Genomic DNA, 22,865 nt, shown 5'->3' with positions numbered 1-22,865 from the left:
TAATAATGTTCTACAAAGTTCTAGAGCAGACATTTACAAAAAATTTGATATGTAAACATAAGGGGTTTGCTTATAATCATCACGAGTTATCGCGATTTTACGATGATAAGCTTGAAAAAATACACAGCAAAAAATCTGATGGTAAAATCGCATTCAAAAGCATGCACATCACCTTCGTCAAAGTAAACACTTAATATTACACACTGCATTTACATGTTTTGCAAACACAAAAAAAAGTTGCAACCGACGGGATTCAAACCCAGCACTAACAGTAAGGACTGGCGCCTTAGCCCACTCGGCCATCAGACCGATGAAGAATGGAAAGGATAAACGCACACGGAGAGACCGGCCGGGGCAAATCTAAGAAAATCTTGGTTAATTTAACTAAAAGTATGGGTTAATTTTTTACACAGCTTTTTTTCAACAATCGATTGTTGATTTTGTTAACCAGAAATTGCTGACCACCAGTAACTAAAATTAACTAAAAAATAGTTGGAATTGCCATTTTTGTTGGTTAAATGGCCGAAAAATTCTAGCAGTCGACTGCTAGAATATTTTTTCAGAAAATTAACTAAAAATTTCTTGTTTTCAGCTGAAATATTGTGGAATATTCTGTTAAAAACTGGCTGGGACATATTTTTCAACTATTTTTCAACAATTTTTCGTTGTATCAACCGAAATATTTTTGCATGCAGCAAATTATTAGTGGTTTATAACAAAACATTTCTTAATTAGACATAATTTATGTAAGTGTTGATATATATTTTTTTTAATTATCTAACGATACAGGCTGGGCCGAATTTCTAGCTATATTTTAACTAATGTCTTACTTGAATACAGAAAAATATGTGTACATGTAGTCAATAACTAGCAGTTGTTAGCAATATTTTTTATTGAATTTGCAGTAAATTTTGTAATATTGCCTCACAAATTAATGCTGAGTGTTTTTATATTCGCATTTATTCTGCCTAAAAATTTAACGTTTTGTACTAATTTGTTTTTTTTGCATGAAGTTGTTAAATTACTGTTGAAAAGCTTTTTTATAACTGTTGTTATAAAACATGAAAAGTTTGATTAATGTTTTAAAAAATTACGTTGCATTAAACTAAAAAATAATAAAATGTTGTATTACGAAATTTGTTAAACATATTTAAAAAGATGTTTAATTTCTCGTGAAGCCTTTAAAAATAGAAAACGAGCAAAATTTTCACAAAGTTTTAAGCTTATATTTTTATTATGTTGTTTAAAATTAAGTGTTTTATTCACTTACCATCACTGTGAAATCATCCGATAAGTCATCATCATCTACAACGGTCTCAGGAGTAGTTATTTATCTTGTGCTGGGACACAGAATTTTCACCAAAGTGAACCTTTTGCTGCAAATAGACATGTGAAATTTATTAGTAATTTAATACAAAATTCTTAATTTCGGCTATAAACTGAAAAAAGGAACGTAAATAAATGTAATTATATTGAGGAAAGAAGAAATATCAATAATGCTACTTACCAAGCTTGCATTAATTCAACACTTAATTTTGGCAACAAACTTTCATTGCATTTGATTCAATTTATTCAACGTACTCCGATTCCTGAAAAAAAATATTTAGAGTTTTACTTACCAGTTTATTGAGCAGACGTATTGCAACAAAACTTTCAAGATAATAATTATCTTCTTTTATATATTTTATATATTTCTATTTTTTTATATTTTACTTCATCTCTATTTTTTATGTTGTCATGTGTACGCATTTCTATGTATTTTATAACTGATGATTCTGAAAAAAGAATGGTTCATTAAGATTTTATCCGTCGTAAGCATGAAGCTTTTTAATGATCCAGTTTTCTAATAAGAATCACATTAGATAAATTATTGTGCACAAATTAACCCAATAACCCATACTTACTTGGATTAACCAACATTTTGTTAAATTTGCCCGGGCTGCTCTATTCGTGAAGAGCTGGCCCGCATCTCCCTTCTACTGCCCTCTCTTTCCTTCAAACATTCTTATAACGTGTTCAACTCACGCGCATCAGAGGTTCGTATGGCGAAGGTCGTCCTCTTGCTTTTCATAGTTTATCACCTACAAAGAAATCATCCACAAACCTACTCACCAATTCCACCTCCCCAGTTGCAACACTTTGATTTGCCACTTCAACATCAGCTAAATAGTGTAATTTTCACCTTTCACATCCTCTCACTTCATAATTAACAACACAAACTCAACAAATCGACTGCTCTCGTTCGAATCCTGACTTCAAATGACAGACGTAAACAAACCTAAGTTTATCTTTTAAATATTCAACCAAATGTAAATTATATTCAACCAACAATTTTTTTGATTTTCCTAAAACCAAAGCTAACAGTCGAGCACGTTCATTCGAGTTCGGGAAATCTGTTAGCTTTTTGCCTTTAGCATTTTCAACAAACAGGTTATTAAATTATTACTTAATTTTGGTTAATTTAACTGAAAATTGGCAGTGACAAGTACGTTTTTGTTAAAATTAACGAAAGTAAAATCAACAATTTTAATTGTTAAAATTTCTGGGCACGGTCTCTCCGTGCATATAACAGCTAAACATTTCGGTCAAGTAGGTTTCAGGGTGTAATATTACATAGATTTTCATAAAATAATGCAATTTTTTTTACACCCAGGCCTTTTACACGTAGCTGGATTACTACTTTTTTAGCTGTGTAACAAATTAAATGAAAATATTGATTTTATGACTGATTCAAAAATTTCCCGGGATCCTGGGAATTCCCAGATACAACTGCAACATTTTGACTTAATCTATTCAATTAACTACAAAATAATAAGTGTCAAACAAAAGGCTTAATATTTCAGCAGTGTAGTTAAATCACAGTGTTGTTTTTGAAGAATTAAATGCATGCAATCCCAAGTAGCACACTTTGTTCGCCAAAAGATTTCCGAACTTGTTGTGGAACTCATTTACTATGTTTTCCCAACGTCCCTGAGAACTCTTGAACGCTGGAAAAAGCGCACGTTTTTCTGTTGTTGAACATCTCTTAACCTGTTAGAAATGTGCGTGGTTAAATTAAGTTTTACCAGCGCACGTCCTACTTGCATAGAGAACGTTTGTTGAACATGTCATAAGAACTCTTGACTATAAGATTCTGAACCGGGTTGGATAACGTCGTTAGAACCGTTTAACAACATTCTGCCTTTAAGATTTAGGAGGGAGTTAGGCATACGTTTTTATAACCGTTCAAGAAAATATCGTGGCAGACAAGAATGTTTAACAGGCTTTTCATAAAATACGATCAATAGGTTCGCTCGAAGGTTTTTTTTTTCTTAATTTAATCCAATCCTTTATTTGTGAGTAATGTCGCTTTACGATACTTAAACTACTAGTTTTTTTTTTTAATTTATTAGTATGGACGCCATTTATGAATGATAATAATATGAATGATGGATAACAAAAAAAAAATATCAACCATAAAAAATCATTCAATTTCCTAATTATGCTTTTGGGGATTTTTTTCAATTATGTTTGAGTGCTGCTAATTACATCGCTTGCTACTACTACTCTAATACTGCTGCTGGTTCCTGGGGCTGCATTTTCATATAGACTATATATATAGACTCCGACGTGATTTTGACAAGGTTTGGTATAGAGCTTTATGACGTTTCGCGTACACACACTAGCGCACCATTTGACTTTGCTGGCCGGACAAAATTTAACCTCACTTTTTTTTCGTGTACGTACACGCAATACATGCGCACGTAAATAACTCTATTGAATATATCGCAAAGAAATTATCAATTCCGTTTAAAAAACAAACTTTTCTTGCCTCTCTATAATTTCGAAATGGCCTACATATCATTACCAAAAATAACAGTGCTGAAATAGTAGTTTATGCAACAAGTTGCAAAAAGAGGATTTTTTCAGCACGAGTCGTACATTTATCTAACGAGGTTCATCGAGTTGGATAAATACGACGAGTGCTGAAAAAAATCAAGTTTTGCAACGAGTTCCATACAACATTTTTTGCAATTCCGAAAAACACCCATTGAGTGAAATTTTAAGTCAAATTTTCATGTATTTGTTAATAAATCGTTTAAATCAAAACAATGTTGAAAAGTGTTACTTTTCGAAACAAGTGCTGAAAAGTTCAACTTTTCAGCACCCATTTCAGTGCTGAAAAGTAGAACTTTTCAGCATTTATTTTGAAAAGTGTTGCTATTCGATTCTGTTATTTTTGGTACAGAAAAGTAGGCTATTTCGTCGTTCAAGAATGACAGGAAAAGTAAGTAGTTTCACGACGGAATTGCAAAAAGTTCTTTATAGCACTCAAGTAGTGGAAAGTTTATTTTTAAAGCACTTGTATCGAAAAGTAATACTTATCCACACTGTTTTGTATTTTTTAGTTGGCCAAACACATGGAAGATAAACTCAAGTGGGGTACCAAACAAATCATTGAAAAAAAACTTTTCAAAAGTGTTTTTAAAATTGCAAAACATGTTACATGCAGAAACAATGTTGTATGCAACTCGTTGTAGAACTAGATTTATTTTTAGTTTTTTTCTGTCTTGGTCATTATAGTAAATTTGTGTGACTCAATCTCACCCACAGGCCCAATCTCACTTCTGATGACGATTTAATATAAGAATTTTTAACACTTTTGAGTTATTGATTGGTTCAAAATTGGGTTAAAATCGTGTGCTCTTTTAGAAAAACCAAGAAATCCAGTACATTGCACATAGACGTTATCGTGCTTACTTGTCAATCGTCGCTTTTTGAAGTCCCGTAAAACGTGGTGACTTTGATAGCCGGGGTGACTTTGATAGGTTTGCGATTTTTCCGCAAAATGATGAGTACAATTAAAATACGTACGGAGTTGTTTAGAATCATACTGACCGTGGTAGAGATGTGTTCAAAGTACCTCAATAAGAACTTTTCATAAAATTTTGACAAGTTTAAAAAGTTAGTTAACTATAGTTAAGAAAATGTTGATGAAAGTCATTATTTTAAACTTCTCAAAGTGTTATGATTTTCTCAATGAACATGATTTTTAATCGGAAAACGGAATGCATTTTCGGATTCTTTGGACAATTTTCCACTAGGAGAAGGTTAAAAAAGTTTGTAAATAATAAATAATATGTGTTTTTGAAACACAATTAAAAAAAATCTCCAAATTTATAGGCAATTTTAGTTGAACAAATTTCATGTAAAATGTGAAAACTTGTGATTCGTGCTTTGAATTCAGTATAAAATGCAATATAAATCGATAATTTTATGAACAAAACTAGTTTCAACAAATTTCGGGCAAAATTCCGATTTTTTAACAATTTTACCTAAAATTTATATGTATTTTGTTAAAAAGTATATAAACTTAGTTAACTAAATATAAACATTGATTTTTTTCCTAAAAACTTTATCAACTACTTAAGTGATGATATATTTAACGTACAAATAAAATTTGAATATCTTAAATATGATTTTAACAAGAAAAACTATCAAAGTCACCTCGGAATTTAAACTAAGAATTTTTAACGTAACTATTTTTCTAAACACTATTGAAAAAACTTTTTTCCAAAATAGTGCATGGACTTTGTGTGGCCTACCCCAGTACATGTTTTAAAAATAATAATCTTCAGAATAACCTTACCTGTTGGAAAATATTCCAAAATCAAATTGAAATCCTATCAAAGTCACCCCGGTTTACGGTCCCGAGAAAAAAGCGATTTAGTGTTTGACCTTGAATAAACAAAAAAACGGAGCACGCAATGTAAACAATAACAAACGCGTTCTGTTTGGCTGGCCGTTCTGTGTAGTGTCACGAAGTTTGGTTGAATTTTAGTAGTCGGGCAAGCACGTGTGTCAAATTGCTTCTGACTAAATTCCCTTCGGCCAGTTGTCGCACTTACAGCAAGTTTCATGGTGTGTCAAGATAGCACGATCAGACCAAACCTTCTTCCATATAAAGAGTGATAACAATGCTCGGAATTTATTGGCTTTTGTCGAATATCTCAGGTCTGAAATCGAATTTTGGGGATCTGTAAAGGTCAAAAGATGAGGCATTTAAAGCTGCACGAAATGGCGTTCTTAACTCAATTTGACCCAAAATCAACATGCATCAATATAGCACAATCACAACGATATGGAACGTTTATGCGAACATGGGCAGTTTAGTTTACCCCAACATCCCATCATTTCACCCTGGTTTGGTACTTCGCCTCCGCGCTGCTGCCTGTTGACAAAATTTGCACTTGAATGCAAGCTGCCTGACCTGGCTGCGCTTGCCTGGGCGCGCCATCAATTTGGGATATGTACGATGCACGCTGAATGGGTGTTCCATTGAGAGTGGCTTCGAGGACGGTCGGTAATTATTGGCGCAGCAGCTGGTTCCTCCACCAGGACACGTCGCGCGCAGGCAGGCTGGGGACATTTGGCAGCAACCGACAAAAAATGCAAACGAGGTCATTCGTCATCTGGTGTGTGTGTGTGTGTGTGTGTGTGTGTGTGTGTGTGTGTGTGTGTGTGTGTGTGTGTGTGTGTGTGTGTGTGTGTGTGTGTGTGTGTGTGTGTGTGTGTGTGTGTGTGTGTGTGTGTGTGTGTGTGTGTGTGTGTGTGTGTGTGTGTGTGTGTGTGTGTGTGTGTGTGTGTGTGTGTGTGTGTGTGTGTGTGTGTGTGTGTGTGTGTGTGTGTGTGTGTGTGTGTGTGTGTGTGTGTGTGTGTGTGTGTGAGTGCGTTTCGGGAGGCTGCCCATGAATGGAGATCGATGAATGGATGAATGGATAGTAATTTTGGGGCGCGCGTAATTTTGCATGTATGATTTTCATTCATAACTTGGACCTGGGTTGCAATTATCGGTTGCACGTGTACGGGATGTTGGGTAATGTTCCGGAAGTGCGGACCGTTTTATTATCGCAAGGTGGATCCTGCACAAAGAGATGCCGTTATCTTTAAAAAAAAACAGCTTCATGATCGCTGGACATGTGCAAAATGTTACGTAAACAAGATTGTTAAAAATTTCTACAAGCTAATTAATTTTACTTTCAATGACTTAGTAAGACACCTGTAATATTTTCTTCTCAAAATTATTCCAAAATTTTAGAAGTTCATACAGAACAAGCGAGCTAATTTCATGAATCTGGCTGTAAGTCAGTAACCACGATCGGTGTCGAAGTATATCATATTTGTACACAAATTCTTGACAAACCAACCTGTCATCGAAACCAACCGTTTTGATTCAATTTCACGCCAAATGAATCGTCAAATTGTTTACAAAACTAGAGAACCATGAACAACCACTTACGCTGAAAGCATAAACGACTTGTCAATTTTGTTGGTCAGTCCAACTTTTAAGAACATTAGCAATTTGGTTATGAAATAGTTACACATTTCCTCCACCACCAGCCACCAACAAAAAACCAACTATTTCCCAAACAGTTGAACTTGAGAAGCCAATCGAAGCCCGACACCACCAACTCATACTCACTCTTGGAGAGTCAATTCGCGCTCGCGCTGATTAGTTGCAGTTTTGTAAAACGGCCCCATAAATCAAGAAGCGATTCCGCAATCTAATTCTATTGCCGCCGCACAAATGGGGCGATTTTCCACGGAGAGGAAAAACGAGAGGGGTGGTGAGGGAGAGAAGGCGCGCCGCCATCTTGCTAAACTTTGCCACCATATTTGCACTACATATAAAATCACTCCATCAAACACAATAAAACTTGGTCGATCCACCTAGCTGAATTGTGATTTATTAACATTCAGAATATATCTCGGATAAACAATAATCTTGACTTGTTTAATTTTGTTATAGATTATTCTTCACAACCTAAAATTGTTTGATTATTATATTTAATTAAGTGCAAATATTTTTCAAAGTTTATGCCCCCACTCGTTCAAAATTGGTACGAAAAAATCAGGAGGCAAAAAATATTAAGTAAATTTAAATCAATCATAAATTATTTTAAATGTTTGTAAAATTATCATGTATAAGTTCAAATTTTGTCCTTACCATACGGATGTTTGACCCTCGACGCAAATTTTTATCCAGCTGGGTTTGTGTACGAATTTTGATGATTATCAAGCATTTTCTTATTTTAATACATTATTTTATTTGCACCTCTATTTCAATGTCGGTATGTTTTATTATTTTATAAAGCCATTTGGGCAGATTCATCAAAATTCAAGTCTGTTAAAATTTCCAACTATTCCTCTCGTTTTCTTTAAACATACTTTAACAATTTGATAATAGCATAGGGGAGATGGGAGTAAGATGGCCACCCTAAGGGAGAAGTCTAATAAAATTTACACAACAGATCATTTTGATCTCAAATTACGTACATATTATTCTACTTGTAGTTCATTATAGAAATGACATAAATTAGTAGGTATAAAATCCAATTTTCAATACTTTTTAGCAATAAAAAAAAATAATTGAAATCGTATATATATGAAATACGCGTGTTAAAACGGCCACCCATGTAGGGTAAGACGGTCAGTGCTATAAGTTAACTTAATAACTTTGCTAAATCCACCCAAATACCTACATGATTGGTTGAACAGACTTCTCTGAACATCATAACTATTTCGGTTGAAAAAATCAAGTTTCAAATGTGAAGAAAAATGCTGTTTAAAAAATTTCATATTTTGGCTCAGTGAATTTCATTCTATTGCCACCACATTTTATGAAAAACTGTGAATTTTTACTACACTCAAAAAAATGAGTGGTGCAATGCACTATAAAAGATGAACAGTTTTCTTCCTGGTTCCCGGTGGCATGAACTCTGTTCACGTTTACGCGAACTCATTTTTTTGAGAGTACAAAACAAACACAATTTAATGCAAAATATTTAATTGGTGTATTTCGATTAGAATAAGTAAATCAAAATTATGTAAACAATATTAAATTAGCGATTTTTATTAAAAAAATCCTTATCTACAAATATGTCTTAACAGTCAAAAACCCGTAAAAATATAACCTATATCAAATAAAATTTACAAATTACGGGTGGCCGTCCTACCCCCGGAGGAGGTGGACGTCTTGCCCCCAAATAAATTATTTTTTAAAACATTTTTTGCAAATAGCTCACCGCATTTTTTTAAACTTTTTCGAGAGACATAATCTAGGGAAAACTTCAATGTAACATGAAAAAATATTTGAAGACAGGAAAACATATTGTTATCTAACAAAAATGCATTAGTTGTAATTCATAAAAAATAACATCCAGTTTCAAGTTAAATTTTTTTTTTGTTTATTTTGGGCTATTTTTATACTTTTTTTTTACTAAACAATATTTCTGGCAAAGGTGACTCCATATGCATTATTTAGCATGAGGAACAGTATTGCTAAACATTTTAGTAATATTCATTAGTATACTTATTGAAACAGTGGGGTGGCCGTCTTACCCCGCCTGGTTTCTTACCCCAGCTCCCCTAAATGTGTTGAACAGATAAAGCCATATCGACGACCAGTCATTTGTGATGATTAAATTATTGTAATTTTGGATTATCGATTTATTTTATTGTTTTTTTTTTGTTTAGCCTTCCTGAATGCTCCTAAAGCAATTTTTTTTATTTTAAAAAATCAACTTTTTTCACTAGTTTGCAAGAATGTTAAGAAAAACTAAAAATCTAATTAAAATATTGCTGGTTGATTTAGAAAAAGCTTGTTGTAAATATTGTCAAACAGAATGTCAAAAATATTATTCAGATGTAAAATCAATCAAATTTGTATAGTTTTATAGTCTAATTTAATTGTTGTCAGCCCTAATTTTTTCAACTCACGATGTATCGGAAATCGTTGGTTTGATTTGCAATGTAAAAAATCGAAACTTTTCCGGAATTTCGTGCTTTTTTTCTGTAAAAATAATATAATAATTTAAAAATCTAGCCCAATTCTTGAAAATGTCCCACTTAGGGACCATCCATAAACCACGTGGACACTTGGGGGGGGGGGGGTAAGGCGATTGTTCACACTCCATAAAAAAAGTTTTTTTTGTATGAACAATTGTCCACGAGGGGGAGGAGGGTTGATATTTCCAAAAAAAAGTGTCCACGTGGTTTGTGGATGGTCCCAAAAAGATTTGTTCAACTCGAGTTGTACATTTATCCAACTGCTGAGTTGATTAAATACTAAGAATGCTGAATAAATCGAGTGGACAAACGAGTGCCATAAACTTATATTTTTGTTGAAAGCAGTCAATTTTAATCAATATGTTTTGTTACATTTTACGTTAAATGACGTTTTGGTTTTTTTTGTATGACTCGTAACAAACCGTTTCCTCGCCAAGAACAGTCAAACAGTCACTGCGCGGCAAATGCAGCTTGAAGTGTTATAATTTTCCTGCTATTGTTGATTGATTTTCCTATAGCGTTTCTTTTATTTTTCAACCCGTTTGGTTTTTCCTTCTCTGGTGGAGGGGCACCTTTTGTACGACGACTTTGGTTCGCTTTAGTATATGAACCTCCAAGCTCGACCAATAATAATTACAAGCCGGATCGTTATGGCCATAGGATGTGTGATGCAAGTGTGGCAGCGCGCAGTCAATTGAGTTTATAATTTGATTTGTGTTTTTTTTTCTCTCTCTCAAATGGAAACAGCTGAGTTGAGATATCAATCGGTTGTGGGGAGCTTTGAGCAATGCGGCGGAACAAGTTTCGGAAGTTCGGCGACGTTTGAATTTAAACTGCTTAATTTTTTTTTCAAAGTTCGTATGTAGCTCAAAATAGCCTTTATCACTTCACTTGGGTTTGTTTTCAGAATGACCTTTTCAAACTGAGATCAACCGCAGGAGATCCATTTGCAGCTTTTATTCAATGCGTTGCAATCGGTGCATCAACAAATCGTCCACTTCCGTTGTACACGACTATCTCAGAACTTAATTTATAGTACAATGTTGACAACTTGCGTAGTTCAAAACATGATCTGGCTAGTGTTGACTGTGATTTCAAGCCTTTTCTGCTCAGCTTGGGCTGATGGACGTAAATATTTTTCAGAAGTTATATTTGGATTAATGAAAAAGTAACCTTAAAACTAACTTACAGTGTACTTCACGTACGGCCTGGGCGTAGAGCAATGGGGCATGATCAGCAAGTACTGCGACGGGCAACGGCAGAGTCCCATCGATTTGGACACCTCGATCGCGAAGAACGTCACCGAGCAAAAGCGGTTGCAGCTGGTCAACGCGGCGGTGAATCCCACCAAGGTTACGGTGAAAAATAACGGAATCACTGGTGAGTGTTGAGTTGAAGGCGTCTAATTTTAAAAGTTCCTATCATTTTCTCAAATTCTAAAGTCGCCTTCGCCCTAACTTACCCTCCGTCGAAGCAACTAGTCCTGCGAGGTGGTCCGCTGGAAGGAGAGTTCAAATTCGCCGGACTTCACTTCCACTGGGGCTGTGAGCACTCAGAGGACCATCAGCGGCACCCCATGGAGATGCACTTGGTGTTCTACAATCAGGACTACAAAACGTTGGACGAAGCTCAGTTTCAGGAGAACGGACTCGCCGTGCTCGGGTACTTCTTCGCCAACAGTACCAAAGCGAAGAATCAACGCTGGATAGACTCGTTGCAGAGCATCAAGAAAACGGGATCCAGCTACACCTTTGTCCATCCCCAGTACATGAACATCGCGAATCTGGTAGGAAGTGACCTCAGGCCGTACTTTTCCTACGACGGCAGTCTGACGACGCCACCGTGCTACGAAACGGTCTCGTGGATTGTCCACAGGGAACCGCTACTGATCACCAACAAGCAGCTGAAGCTGTTTCAGTCGTTGCGGGGGAAGTTCGGCTACATGAGGGATAACTACAGGCCGATACAGATGCTGAACGAGCGGGAGATAACGTTGTATCATTGAATAAAGGGTTGCAATGTACAATTTTATCAAGTTTGAACATGTTTTCAAACAATAAAATGAATTACAACATCAGGGCTAAGAAGTCAGGAGTTGACTTCAAACAACTCGACGCCAACATTTCAAAAAGCATCATGTACAAACCATGCGTTTTGAGAAAAACGCATTTGAATGTTGAGCATCCATTTCAATTCCCATTTTAATAACGTCATGATTCGAAATCCGGACACTTAGTGGCATATTATTTTTGTTATAGCTGGCAAAAAATCATATAATAAGTTGGAAATGTAGAAATATCATCAGGATGTAGTATTAACAGTCAGTTTTAAGAGAATGCATGCAAAATATGTCTTTTCTAACAATTTTTCATCAGAATTTGAAAATTAAAATGACTTGTTGTGCTTCGAATCCCGGACACTGATAAAGGCTGATTCGAAATCCGGACACTTTTGCTTCGATTTCCGGACACTCGATTTTACTTATGAATCGCACAAATTTGGACTGAAATGTTAGTGAATGGCTTTCTTTAGGTCTCAAATAAGCTGTTAACATCAAAACAATCGATAGTTTATATAAAAATTTGCTAGAATTTGAGGAAATGAAAACCATAAATTTCTGCTTTTCCTTCCCGGTGCTTCGAACGCCTATGAAATATTTCAAGTGAAATGTTTCGCATTTTTGGTAAACTTATAATTTTATTGTATTTAATTATTTTGGAATTAACTACAGCGTTCAAACAAACTTTTAATGAAAGTTGATGTTGGAATTCATCAAATAACACAGTTTTAACCAGGGCTGCGGAGTCGGGTCATATTCCAAGCGACTCCGACTCCGACTCCGACTCCGGCTTTCTGAGTTAAGCCGACTCCGACTCCGGCTCCGGCTTTCCACAAATTGATGACTCCGGCTCCGACTCCGACTTCGACACATAATATTTATTTAAAATATTTTAATAATTTAATTAACACATCATTTACATTTCAGTTCACACTTGCGCGAATACTGTAAACCGGGGTGACATTTATGTTCGGGGTGTACGAATTATTTATACAAACAGAATGGTATGGAACCATACTAAGCTTGGTAGATACCTAAGTGTTCGTTGTTCTATGTTACATGTTTTCAGCATTATGTAAACAAAAATCATAAATATCTTCAGATTTAAACGCATTTTCAGCACAACAATTTTCAAAATAAATTTTAATTTTGTTGTTAGAAAAATTGGAACATTTATTTAATTACTTTAAATTTACTTTCATTTTTTTTTTAATTTATATGCTAGCTAACTAAATTTTAATTGTACTTTTTTCAATGAAATATTAAAAGAATGTTAGCCTTCATGATCGAATTGACATATAAAATCAATTTGTATAATTTCAGGCTAAAATTTTGAAGAAACAAAGTAACTATCCTGGTTTTGAAATAGACAATTTTCAAAGTCACTATTTTTTAAAGCTCTTTTGAATTTATTTCAGAGGACGTACATGGAAATTGTGTGATGCAGCCCAGTACACACTTTAAACATATAAATAATGAGATAATTCTAATTTCTGATTTCTAGAAAAAAGTACTGGATGTTATAGGCTCTTTTGAAAGAGCACACGATTTTGAACCAAACTGCATCAATAACTCAAAAACGATGGAAATGCATATGGGACATTTATGCGATCAGGGGCAGTATAATAGTTGATAATTTTTTAGTAGAGTTATAATGTCAATTTTACAAATGTTTTTTAAATATATTTTTTTTCGTTTGTACCGATAGTGAACTTTTATTTTCCTATAAAAAAAGGATCTACTTAAAATCTTAGCAATTCTATGGTAATATATTGACATTTAGTTGTTTCAAAAGTTTGCAAAATTAAGTTTAGATAAGTTTTATATAGAATTTCCAGAGTTATATAAACTTTTATACTACGTAGTTAGTAAACTTTATATTCAATCTAAATTATTTTATATCGGTCAAAGATGCCAATTTGGAGTTGGGGGCTGGATTTATGGTGATTTGTCAAAAAATAACTTTATGTTAATTTTCGAAAGGTGTACAAATTTTTTTAGCAACTTTTTTTATTTTTGTAATAGTATTTGTTTAAGAACTTTTTTATAGAAATTATCTCTTCATGAGCTTTTTGTAGCAAAATGTTCGGCATGAGTTTCTGAATAAAACGTAGTACTAGATTTTTGTCAAACTTTGAATTGTTTACATGTTTCACCACAAAATGCGCATAGGGCCCAAGGGGTGTAAATACTTATTTTTTAAATACTGTAAATACAAGCAAATAGAGACAGTAAATTATTATTTAAATATGTTTTAATTTTTTGACTACACAGCCACAATTATTGTTTACTATTGTATGAGTTATGAAACTATAGTTTAGTGTATACAAACATTGACAAGAGAGGATTAACAGATTATCATGCTGTGATCTTAGTGAAATAACACAATAAGAGCTTTCCAATCACAATGAATATGCTTCGAAAACAACATGACATCTGATAATTATCTTGATCCAAAAAATAAATTGATTAAAAAAAATGTCAACGCAGTGCACGCGATTCAATAAATAAATTTTAATAAATGGGTTATTAACCTGAATTATAACAAATATTAAACAATAAATAAGTTCATAAATTTTATAAAATATATTGATAACTCCGACTCCAGCTCCGACTCCGGGTCTATCAGAAATTTACGACTCCGGCTCCGACTCCGACTCCAGCTCATAAAATTTAGCCAGCTCCGACTCCGACTCCGACTCCAGCTATTCGAGTTTTGACGACTCCGACTCCGACTCCGACTCCAGGTCCCGAAAAGGACCCGACTCCACCGACTCCGGCTCCGACTCCGACTCCGACTCCACAGCCCTGGTTTTGACATTCATAATGCGAACTCATATCCGAATAATGGATAAAACAAGATGAAGTGTCCGGGTTTCGAAGCGTCCGGGAATTCGAATCATGACGTTATAAAAGCAAAATAAGATGTTCTAATGATAACAAAACGATGAAAAACGTTGCTTTTATTGATACTTGATCATCCAAATTCAATAAAACATTAGTTCCGTAATTTTATTTGAGAAAAACAAACATAACTTCTTTTGAAATCACCAACGTCTATATCACCCTGCTGTCATTGAGGGGGACGCTTTGTTATGATTCGTTTTTCTTCGCCGAATGTACATGGCGCTTTGTTCATGTTGCTTTTTTTTCGTCACGAGGTTCATGTAGTCTTTTGTTTGACAGATTGACAGGGCTATATAAACAGGGACGGCTGATGGCAGAGATTTTGTTTATGTTACTTTATTTAAAATCATGATTAAACAGACTTTACTGAAGTAACTTTTGCTCATTTTCGGTGGAGAGGTAGCTTATTAGGAGTACTTTCAGAATATGCAATAACCCAGAAAGTGTCAAAATGTACATGATGCCTTTTGAAATGTTACCATCGAACTTTGTATCGGAGTTGAAGATGGAGTCGTAGTCATAAAAAACTATCCGACTCCACCAAACAATTGACCTAATTTTCAGCGACTTATAAACTTTCCATTTTCAACAACGCAACACCGCTTAAATGCCACACTCATCAAGCATCTTCATCGTGGGGAAGCATCGCATCAGCCAGCATCAATCCCGCCCGGACCCGACCCGAACCTTTGACCTCAAAATGGATCACTTCGACCCCGGCGGCTATTTCCAAGCTTTTGTGTACCTTCATCTTCCCGAGATCTTCCCCAGACATCCCCAAACTTCAACTCCATGATTCACCATCTTGAGAGACACCCTGAGGGGAAGGGAGCACTTGGTTGAACAATTTGTTGTTTTCCCTTTATCACGAGCAGTTCGACAACAAATTATGAAATGCTTATTGTTATTTATGAAATTCGGTTCCGAAAAAGCGATAAATTTCCGTTCGCTCCCCTTGCACAGGTACATTTCGTGGCCCAACCCGGAACGGCAGGCTGGGTTGACCTCGTTTTTGGCCGTGGCCAAGAGCAGCAGCCTCTTCCTCATCTGGCCGAAGATCGCGATCTCTGTGATGAGTGCAGTTGCTTGCGCTTGGGTGCGTTCGACAAAAAAGTGAACATTAAAATTATGATAAATTACATTTCTGAAAATGAGTCCCTCGGGGGTTTGAGTAGATTTAGAGCGTCCAATTTCCCGTCCCGGGAAAAAATTTCCCGGGAATTCCCTGGATTTCCCGAAAATAAATAATTCCCGTTTCCCGGGAAATTTCTAAATTTCCCGGGAATTCCCGAAATTTAAGGGGAAGTATACATTTTCTTAATTTTTTGGTACATTTGTTTAAACTTACAACAAAATAATGAAAGAACTATGAAAGAACTCAATTTTTTTCATTAAATTCAATTTACTGCTATTATTGAACTTATCAGTTCGTCTGAAAATTCCATGTCAAGATTTATTTCAAATGGTATTAATTTCTGAAGCATTCACAACTGGGAATAGACCTTGTTTATTTGTTGGAAAACGAAAATTACGATATTATGGAATGAAAATAAACTATTATAATTTGGTATGCTTTTAAACAAAAATTGTTGTTATATTATTTGAAAATGAGGTACTTCTTCCTGCAAAGATCAAAATTGAGTTGTTTTTTACGTTATGTTTACCACGACCAAATTGATAGAAAATTGAATGGGTATCATTAAATGTTAATTTTCTTAAAAGTGTTCGAGAAATTACAGTTAAAAGTTGAAAATTTATAGAGCACTAAAGCTACCAAGGACGTAAGAGGTTTAAATATGAAACTACTAAACTACTTTTTTGATATGAAAATTCTTAAAACCTAGGTCATTTATTAGGCCGAATCATTAAACAATCATTAAAAAAAACTACATCGTAATACATAAAAAGTGCCCATAAAATGCAAATGTATATCGAATACTCGCTCCAAACATTTGAAAACTTTGAGTTGTGATTACATAAAAATGGTATTTCAAGTGAATAGCACATTTTTTAGGTGGGTTTATGCTTATCTATTTATTCATGAGCTCAAACCAGTAAGATTTGTTCTGGATAAAATATTTGTCATGAAAAACATATTTTCTATTTTTTTTCCATTTCAATGATTTGCCATGAAAAACACATTTGCTGCATGATTTTTTTTTCATTTCAACTAAATTATCAATATTATTCTTTATCATATTCTCTCAAACTGGTCACAGAGACGTATTCAAAAGCAATTTTATCGTTTTAAAGCATGGATTCATTTTACTCACTTTCCAAACACTGTGATTAAAAAATAATACCTAGCTAATCCTTATCAAAACAAAATACTAATAATTATTTTTGATATTTTGAACGAATTGAAAGACAGCTTAAAGAAATTTTTCATATTTTCTTGAAGTTATATGTTTTTTACAAGCAGCCAAGGCATTAATTGAACCTAACACTTATTTTGAACATTATAGTTGCTTTTCTAAACAATTTTGTTGCAAAATATTAATCAAAACCAGGATCAGAACAATTTTCGGTAAATTTAAAATTTCCCGGGAATTCCCGGGATTTCCCGGGAAATTTGTTGAAAATTTCCCGTTTCCCGGGAATTTTGTAACCCCGGGAAATTGGACGCTCTAAGTAGATTTTACAATGGTTAACTACTTTTCGTGACAGGACATCAGTAAATTTTGTAAATTTTGAAAACGTTTTTCCTAAAGGTCCTAATTACGTGGCTTCAGTCCCTTCGAAAAAAAAATGGTTTCAAACCTGAAATGGTATAAACTACTCTCAATTCTTCTATTAAGATCAACCAAATTTCTTCAATAATTGCCACAACTCAAAAACAGGTGAAAAACTAAAGCGTTCCGTCCGATAATTTCCCCTCCCCCAACCCACACCCCGTCGGAAATTGAATCATTCTCAATAGCGCGCGTACAATTTTTCATAAATTACGAAATCAATCTTCCACATCCGCCGCCACCATCGAAGATCCACGAGTCGCTACGGCTTTGGCCTCAAAAAAAAACTGCACCAAGATCAAGTCCACCACCCAATCGAACCCCAATCCACCCGGTCCGTGGCCACGATCTTGAGACCTCGAAGATCCATCACAACACTGTGTGAGTCGGTCAGCCAGCCATTACGAACCGTGCGCATCATCATCATCAACGCCTCGGACCGGTAGAAAGACCATAGAGTTCGCCTTCGTCCGAGACCTCGGCTGGCCGATCGGAGGCATTGGGTGAACTATTTTTAAATGGCCATAATCATTGAGCGGTGTCGGGAAAATTAAGGTCACCTGGCGTTGAATTTTCGACCGTCAAAAGAAAAACTAGGCCCTCGCTGAAATCGAATTTATGCTGGCGAAGAGGCTGGTTGGCAAAGCGAGCAGCAGTGATTTTAACCCTCTGCTGGCCATGTTGTAAAAAAAAACCGCAAGCGTTCCTGAGTGGCGAATTGAAGAAGTAACTTAAAAATCCGATTGAAAACACAGAGATTTGGAAACACAATAATGTAAATCTTTTGGGGTTCGGCGAACACTCGCCGAATAAGAAAAAACAGAATTTAAATAATATAAAGTTGGAATGTTTGAAATATGTAAAACAAACCTTTATTAATTGTGAGTCTTGAAAAATCAGGTAGTAATAAAACAAAAGTGTAAATTGTTCTTTTAATAGAAGTTTTGCGTTAAAAAATTTTCAACGGCGATTTCCCCGTTCCTTAAAGCAAAGATTTTATTTGTATGGGGGTAATTCTCCGCCAACTCACACAGCTGTTGCCCTGATCCATCTTATATTTCCCTGGAAGTTTGCTTTAAGAGGTAATTTTGGTTCCTGATTAGGAATTTCATTCAGCGATTCAAATGTTTTCTAGTAATTTTCAAAATCTTCATAATAATTTCATTACTTGGCACTTACTGGGGGGAGAGAAACATTTCCCAAGACTATCATTTGCAAACAATTATTAATTTCACATAACTTGTACTTTGGATAATAGTCAAATTAGTGTTGTTAGTCAAATGTTAAAAAGAAACTCTGTTTTTTTTTTCACTGTCATCTGGAAAAGCTGAATTTACAAGCTTTTTTAGTTACGAATACGAAATATTTAAATATCAATCGAAAGGTTTCAGTGATATACTTTCATGAAATAACAGTATAACATTTAAGTACATTTAAGTTTTACAAAAATCTAAATATTTTTCGAGTTGTTCAAAATATGCTAAAATATGTTCAAGGGAAGAAAATGCAATTTGAAATGTTTGAAACAAGTATATTATAATTAAAATTTTAAAGTTTAAAGTACAAAAATATGTTTTGCGAGAAACGACATAAACTTTGAAAAATGTTTATAAAGGCCTTTTGAAACTTAACTTTACAATGGCAACATTCATCGATTTTGTGTCGAAAAAATGTGTAATATCAGAAACTGGTCAAATTTCATCAGTTTCTGGTGAATTTTCGACAGGTTCACATTTTTACACATTTTTAAGGTAAAATATCTCAAAAAGAGTAATACCAAATTATCAACTTTCCAAAATTCCACTATCTTTTTCTGTGTACAGATTTTAATATATTTTTTTACATTTTTATAAATTTAGGTCTTGATTTTAAAATTATCAAAATGTGTTTTTCGAAGAGTTCAGAAAATTTCACTACACTGAAAATCGAACCACTTTAATTTTATTCTTTCGTCATATTTGAATGGCTAATAACTCAGGAACGAAAAGACCAATCTTCTACGTTTCTTAGTCGATTTTACTCAACCCTTGTATAAAATATTTTTAGAAACGAGAACAATATTATTAAACGAAAAATACATGATTTTTCTCCAAAAGATTCTGAAGTGAATTTAAAAAAAACTGTGCTGTTCTGCATAAAAATATATATAAACAATATGAAACATTCGTGAAATCATCTGATCTTTTCGAAAAAAAAAATTTAAAAAAATTTAAGTCTAGAGTAACATTTTAAAGGGGCCAAACATTCAATATTACGCCCTTTTGAAAGGTTGATCTTGATTTAAATTTTTTGAAAATATTGTTTTCGAAAAGATCGGAAAATTTCACGAATGTTTCATAGTTTAACATTGTAAATCGGATCATTAGTTGCTGAGATATCGACATCAGAAAATTGGGTGTTGTTTGGGTGAGGCTTAGAAAACATCAATTTTCCTGTTTTTAAACCTTTGCATTGCAATATCTCAGCAACTAAAGGTCGTATCAACAAAGTCCGAATAAGCAAAATATAGAGAATTTTCTCAGCTCTTCAAAAATACTTTTTTCAAAAGTGGGCAAACATGGGCACTATTTAAAAAAATGAATAACTGCTACTATTTTCAAAAAAGTTACCTTAAAATGGATATAACTTCAATACGGTGCAATTTATCAAAATTTCACTAAAGTACTTTTTGATTGCAAATTTGATTTTACATCGAAAAATGAAGTTGAAAACTTTTTGCGACCAATATTTTGATTTTTTGAAAAAAATCAGTATTGATTCAAAAATTCATACTAGGTCAAACAATTTTTGCCTACTCTGGAAATTTCTGAAAAGTTGGCATTTGATGTCCTCTAAAACAAATCAGAAAATAAAAAAAATAAAAATAGTGTTTTTTTGCAAATCAAGTTTTATTCACACAAAGTGAAATTAAAAATCACCATTTTTTTACCGTGTATCATATTTTTCAGTGTAGTCCATATCCATACCTGCAACTTTGCCGAAGAAACCAAATCGATCAGAAGATTATTTCTCAATTTACAGATTTTTGAATATTTACATACCATTTTAGTATAGATAGCTGCTCAAAATTGTATGGCGACTTGTAGGGGCAAACCAATATTTTCAAATGGCTTCTTCGGTCATGGGAAAGTCCTCTGGAAAGATTCAGTAAAAAAAAAAGTAATAATATCGGCCGATTTTGTGCTTTGTTTTACCTCTAAACACTTGCTACTATGAATCTAAATAGGAGTTTTGAGAAAAAAAAGTATTGAAATTAAAAAAACGATAAACAAACAAATTATTTTAAGAAATTTAAAATAATTCAAAATGGCACTCCGAGGGTTAAGGAGCTGCCCCCCATCGGTGCTGCTCTTTTGTACTGTTTGCAGGCCAGCCGCGATGATTCACCTAAATTTGAAAAGAAAGTGAATTGATTTAGGCCCCGGCCAGTGTGGACTGCGGACGGCCATAAAGCCGAAACCTAACGGTAAATCCACGAATCTTTTTTAGCGCAAGCGCGTTAAGCTCTCTGGGACGGAACCCGCCGATTCCGAGTGGCCCGTACCGCGTGTAGTTTTAAGGTGAGCTGAGTAGTCTGAGTAGTAGTTTTATGGGTGTGTAGTAGGTACAACGCACATACAAACACAGATTCTGACCGAAAAAAACGAGGGATTTGAGCGGTTGTTTTGGGTGCCTCAAAAACGTGTTGAGACAGGTTAGAGCTGCTGCGCCTGCTCGAATCATCAATTCGGCATGTGGTCAAGAATAAGCGATTTTTTTTTGCGATTTGGGCTTATTTTTGGTAACAGCGCAACTACGGCACGTAACAAGAATTCCAAGCGGTAGATCAAGATAAACGTTAACAGTATCATTGACGTAAATTTAGTTTTTCTATAGTTTTGGAAGTTTTGTTAGGCTTGATCCAAAATATATAATTAAGACAAAGCGGACGAATAAATTTTTAATAAATTTTATAAATTTGAAACCGATCATTCGAACAATAACGAAGCCATTCTTGAAATACTGATTTTTGAATATTTCAATAGTTTTTTATATGGATAGCTGCCGAAATTGTATAAAGATTTGTATAGGAGCAATGATAATTTTAATTCATAACTCATTTATTGACTGATTTTTATTTACGACCTGCACCTCCCCCAAAAACCGTTGGTAATTTATTAAAGATTCAATTTGGGTTATTTGTCTTGCCTTTAATTTTCGTCGTGCACTTGGCAATGCAATGCCAAGGGAGTGCCCCACCGGTGGCCCTCTTTTGGACCACGGAACGGGATCATCACACGAGGTCGACATGGAAGTGCATCCAACCAAGAGGGGTTGTGAGGCGGTGTTCGATAATGAGATTCTGGTCACGAGCTTTCGGTTGTTTTGTTGTAAACTTGATTAGTGCGTTTTTGACCGGAGCGCCCTAGTAAGATGGTGGCAGCCACAAGCAGTCCTGTAGGTCTCAGCCAGGGCCGTGTGGTTGACCGTTACCCACCGCGGTCGTGGTCATTGCAAGTGGAAATGTAGTCCAGTGATGTGTGTCGTCTTGACTATGACGACCAGTTGGGACCTGACCACACGTTTGGCAAGCAATTGTTTGAACTATTGTAACTCAACAGATTTAATGAAATCATTTACTGCCATCATGAAATGGCCTAGGAACTCTTTTTATGACCTTGCGAGTGAAAGTTATGAAGCCCTCTGATAGATGTGCATTACTAATAGTATTTAAATCATTGATTGTTGAGGAAAGTAATTGTTTTTAATTTGACAGGATTTCAATTTATTTTTTTAAATATATTTCGAACGGTAAATCTTTCCTTATGATATATATTTTTTAACCAGGACTGGGGTTGGCCACACAATGTCCGTTTACTTTTAACAAACAATGTTTTATTTTCAATAGCGCTTTAAAAAATGGTTTCGTAGAAAATTGTAATTTTTAAAACTGGGGTGGCCTTAGAAGTCACTGTGTTTCATACTAATTTCAGCTATAATTGTGCTGAGCAGTTCTCTAGGATTTCGGTCATTCGATTTTTTTGTATTTTTTTATCCTACTCATGAAACTTTTTTGGTTCCTTCGGTATGCCCAAAGAAGCCATTTTGCATCATTAGTTTGTCCATATAATTTTCCATACAAATTTGGCAGCTCTCCATACAAAAATGATGTATGAAAATTCAAAAATCTGTATCTTTTGTCCCGCCCGTGTGGATCAATCGGACCGCTCACTGGCTCACAATCCAGAGGTTGCTGGTTCGAATCCCGCGGCGGGCGCTCTAAAATTCTTTGTGTAAATATGGGTATCCGGCGCCGTCGCTCCGTTCCGTACTCAAACACTTAGGAGCCCAGGGCGGCG

At 34.7% G+C, this 22,865-nt stretch overlaps 1 protein-coding gene across 2 annotated transcripts; it reads left to right on the top strand.

Annotated features, from left to right (window-relative positions):
- The first annotated feature begins 10,892 nt into the window (after nt 1-10,892).
- On the top strand, nt 10,893-12,004 carry LOC6052404 (carbonic anhydrase 2). Of its 2 annotated transcripts, none has more exons than XM_038264109.1 (3): nt 10,893-10,956; nt 11,020-11,208; nt 11,310-12,004. In XM_038264109.1, the coding sequence occupies exons 1-3, from the start codon at nt 10,896-10,898 to the stop codon at nt 11,831-11,833; spliced, it is 774 nt and encodes a 257-aa protein (XP_038120037.1). In that variant the 5' UTR covers nt 10,893-10,895; the 3' UTR covers nt 11,834-12,004. The 2 variants fall into 2 exon arrangements, with proteins under 2 accessions (XP_038120037.1, XP_001868681.2); XM_001868646.2 differs by having other exon boundaries at nt 11,271-12,004.
- Nucleotides 12,005-22,865: the final 10,861 nt, after the last annotated feature.

Source organism: Culex quinquefasciatus, chromosome 3 (genome assembly GCF_015732765.1).
Source record: "Culex quinquefasciatus strain JHB chromosome 3, VPISU_Cqui_1.0_pri_paternal, whole genome shotgun sequence".
Taxonomy (NCBI): domain Eukaryota; kingdom Metazoa; phylum Arthropoda; class Insecta; order Diptera; family Culicidae; genus Culex; species Culex quinquefasciatus.
The sequence above is the reverse complement of the archived record's forward strand: the minus strand, read 5'-3'. Positions and strand labels throughout refer to the sequence as shown.

Coding starts and splice junctions, on each gene's coding strand:
- LOC6052404 (XM_001868646.2), top strand. CDS start 10,896: ATGATCTGGCTAGTGTTGACTGTGATTTCAAGCCTTTTCTGCTCAGCT. Junction 10,957..11,019: donor CTCAGCTTGGGCTGATGGAC/GTAAATATTTTT, acceptor ACTAACTTACAG/TGTACTTCACGTACGGCCTG. Junction 11,209..11,270: donor GAAAAATAACGGAATCACTG/GTGAGTGTTGAG, acceptor CAAATTCTAAAG/TCGCCTTCGCCCTAACTTAC.